Raw genomic sequence first — 3,256 nt, 5'->3', positions numbered from 1 at the left:
TCGATCAAAACTGTTATCGAGAAGTGTCTGGGGTAACACTAGTCGAAACCGCGTCTCAATACTAAGTAGGCTTAATGTCTCTGTGCTGCATTATTTGTCAAACAATGGTGTGAAAATCCACATTAACGTTCAGTTTCAAAATCTATGAAAGGCGTTGCAGAAGTAGGCTTCGCCTGTGCTGCATGGAGCCAAACTGCAGACAGTATCATCTCAAATGTTAAATCCCAGCACCTTTACCTTTGGCCATTGGAGTGCATTTGTCATTATTACTGGTGCAGCCAGTATCTGAAAACTACTCTTCTCAAACATATGTTTCTCATTCTGTTCCTTTTGAAGATAAGGATTTATTGTTTCCCTGTAATCTGCAGGGGGAAATCTAAGCCAAAGGGAATCCCCTACATGTCCATTAAGGCACGCCACACTTTCTTTTTGGTACTTTTGGCCAAGCCATTTTCTGGAGTATAGCCAGCACCATCTTCTTTGTCAGGTTATTTCCACGTAGATTGTCCTTCTACTGCTACTGGAACAGGTTACAACCAAACGAGTGAGTATCAACGGATCATTAGATTTGTGCAATGCCTATGCTAGCTCAGGTCGATGTGGCAACAAGTGTGGTTAATTTATCTTCTGAAGTAGTTATTGGCCAATGTATTCTCATGAAAACATCATCAAACACAGATGGCATATACTTGAAATATTTCAGTGTTTATTTAATGAAGGGTGAATACAATGCCCATATATGCAAATAAATGAAATACAAATATGTTTAAACATTATTTATTTTGTTCGTCATCCTTCTGATTGGATAGCCTTTTTGGTTGTCGTTGAAAACATCATGAAAGTGCAAAAATATTTTTTGTTACAATAAAGTAAGAAATTTGTACTAAGCTATTTCAGATACAGTAGTAACCTACTGTTAAACACCAATGGCATATCAAAATGACCAATAAAACCTCACAAATGGTACATTTAACGGGGTGAACTAACTCACATTGATTGGTCACATTGATTGGCCACATTGATTGGTCATATTGATTGGTCACATTGATTGGTCACATTGATTGGTCACATTGATTGGCTTATAGTTCACTTCATTAGCTAGTACCAGGCAAGAGCAAAGCAAGACAGTTATATCAGTCAATCAATCAAATGTATTTATAAAGCCCTTTTTAAATCAGCACAATGTCACAAAGTGCTTATACAGAAACCCAGCCTAAAAAAACCCAAACAGGAAGCAATGCAGATGTAGAAGCACGGTGGCTAGGAAAAACTCCATAGAGAGACAGGAAGAAACCTAGAACGGAACCAGGCTCTGAGTCGTGGTCCTCTTCTGGCTGTGCCTGCTGGAGTTAAAGTAAATGCCCAGTGAAAATCACACTTTTAAAAGTTAATATTCTCTGAATTCATATCCAGATAATGTTTTTGTTTTATCCTATACTTGTATTTGTGGCCAAAGCAGAAATTGGAGAGAAAAACCCTTTAAAAACCCTTTAAAAACCCCACCTCAGGTTTGAGGAGGAGGAGGATGAGCTGGCCAATCAGGGATCTACTCGCATTAACTATTTTAATGATTAGTGTACGCCAACTCCATTCTGTTGTTGGTGTACGCCCACACCATTCCAACACAGAAAAACTGCTTTTTAACATACTTCATTACTATTTTTTGGAAGGAAAACTATTTCACTCATATTGTAAGTAATGATATGTCATATTTCATAGAAGTATGGAAACACTGGACAATTACTTTAACATAAAGAAAGGACAGAAATGGTTTGACATTATTCACTGTGAGTTATCCCTCAGTAGGCTACAACATCATTTTGGTTTGTATTCTAATCAATAAAGAATCTACTATGTTGTGCAAAAAGAAGACCTGATATGGCTAATGCCAATATTCTTTACATATCACAAATGCATTAACATATATTTTTGTATATTATTTCATACCAAGGGATAGATGAATGGAAACAGCCCTCCTCCACCTCTATTGCTCCACGTCTACCCTCCATGACACCTCTGAAAGGTGATGAAAGTAGCCCCATCCTTCACCCCCAGCTCTCCCAGGCTTTGGTGCCCCTGAACGGGCTTGCCGTTGTAGGCGAGGTTCAGGCTTCCCGTCAGGTCAGGCTGCTTCTGTAGGAAACTCTTCTGAAGTTTGCCGATGGTGTCTGTGCTCTTGAGGACCAATGGGACTTTTTTGCCATCTGATCCGTTGAGCACGGTAACAGTGAAATGGGAGGCTCGGGTCAATTCAGGGTCTTTGACAGCCAGCAGAGAGGCGTGAGTTGCGTTCAGGAATGTTGGATCGTACAGAACAGGGATCGGAGGGTCTCCACTGAGGCAATGCCAGAGTCTAACAGGTAAGGCCTGGGACAGAGAGAGAGAGATAGAGAGAGGAGGGAGGTAGAGAAAGATAGTGTGTGCGAGAGGAGAGAGATGTAGCATAAATATAGGCTATATCGTCAAGAAAGTCAAGGTTGTTAATCCTCTTTATTATTTTCTGACACACAACATCAATAAACAACACTTTTGCAAATGTGTGCCGCAGATTTGTGTATTTCATGCACTGCACTATGCCTGCTTTCAGTTTCTGTTACAGTCAGTCGTGCAGATGAACATAGTGTATACAATGCTAAACAATAATGTCAATGATAAAATATTACTCCCTCACACACATTTTACTTTTGGGCACACAAAAAATGCCCTTCACATTTTCAACATTGATGACCAATACATACAGTATCTCTTTAAAACAAAAAAATCTAATCAACACTATGTTACCAACAACTACAGCTTTAACAGCTTTAACATCTATAATATCATATTGTGGAAGTACTATTGCATGAAGAAAACTACAATATTGTATCGAAAAAACACCTAAGAGCCTTACCATTGGCCGTTGTACATTTGCTGTTGCCATTTTGCAGAGGTTTTGTGAAGAAAACTCCTCAACCGTGTATTTTCCTCCTTCATCTTGAGCTGTATTTATACAATCTCTGTAGGGGAGGTCCAAAAGCTGCAGAAGCCAGAGGGAAGTCCCTAGAGACCCAAATTCAAAGTTGATTCACATTTACCCAATGTTCCCCTGTCTGGATTATAGCCAGCATGGACGTATTTGTCAGGTGGTTTACGTGAACTGTCATGACTCCTGGTACCAGTGCCATCAGATAGACAACAGTCATAGAGTTAGAACTCTCCAACAACAACCTACATCAGGAACAGAGCAGCAATAAAAACCTGGTTATTGGGAGTGATT

General features: G+C 39.6%; 1 protein-coding gene across 2 annotated transcripts; it reads right to left on the bottom strand.

Annotated features, from left to right (window-relative positions):
• Window positions 1–686: 686 nt before the first annotated feature.
• LOC112262271 lies at window positions 687–3,038 on the bottom strand. 2 transcript variants are annotated; one of them, XM_024437960.2, is made up of 3 exons: window positions 2,891–3,038; window positions 1,948–2,367; window positions 687–1,743 (listed from the first exon to the last, which is right to left on the bottom strand). In XM_024437960.2, the coding sequence occupies exons 1-2, from the start codon at window positions 2,918–2,920 to the stop codon at window positions 1,999–2,001; spliced, it is 399 nt and encodes a 132-aa protein (XP_024293728.1). In that variant the 5' UTR covers window positions 2,921–3,038; the 3' UTR covers window positions 687–1,743; window positions 1,948–1,998. The 2 variants fall into 2 exon arrangements, with proteins under 2 accessions (XP_024293728.1, XP_024293729.1); XM_024437961.2 differs by having other exon boundaries at window positions 687–1,343.
• Between the last annotated feature and the right edge of the window lie 218 nt (window positions 3,039–3,256).

This window comes from Oncorhynchus tshawytscha, linkage group LG11 (assembly GCF_018296145.1).
Source record: "Oncorhynchus tshawytscha isolate Ot180627B linkage group LG11, Otsh_v2.0, whole genome shotgun sequence".
Taxonomy (NCBI): domain Eukaryota; kingdom Metazoa; phylum Chordata; class Actinopteri; order Salmoniformes; family Salmonidae; genus Oncorhynchus; species Oncorhynchus tshawytscha.
Note: the sequence above shows the minus strand (reverse complement) of the source record. Positions and strands in the feature narration are given on the sequence as shown.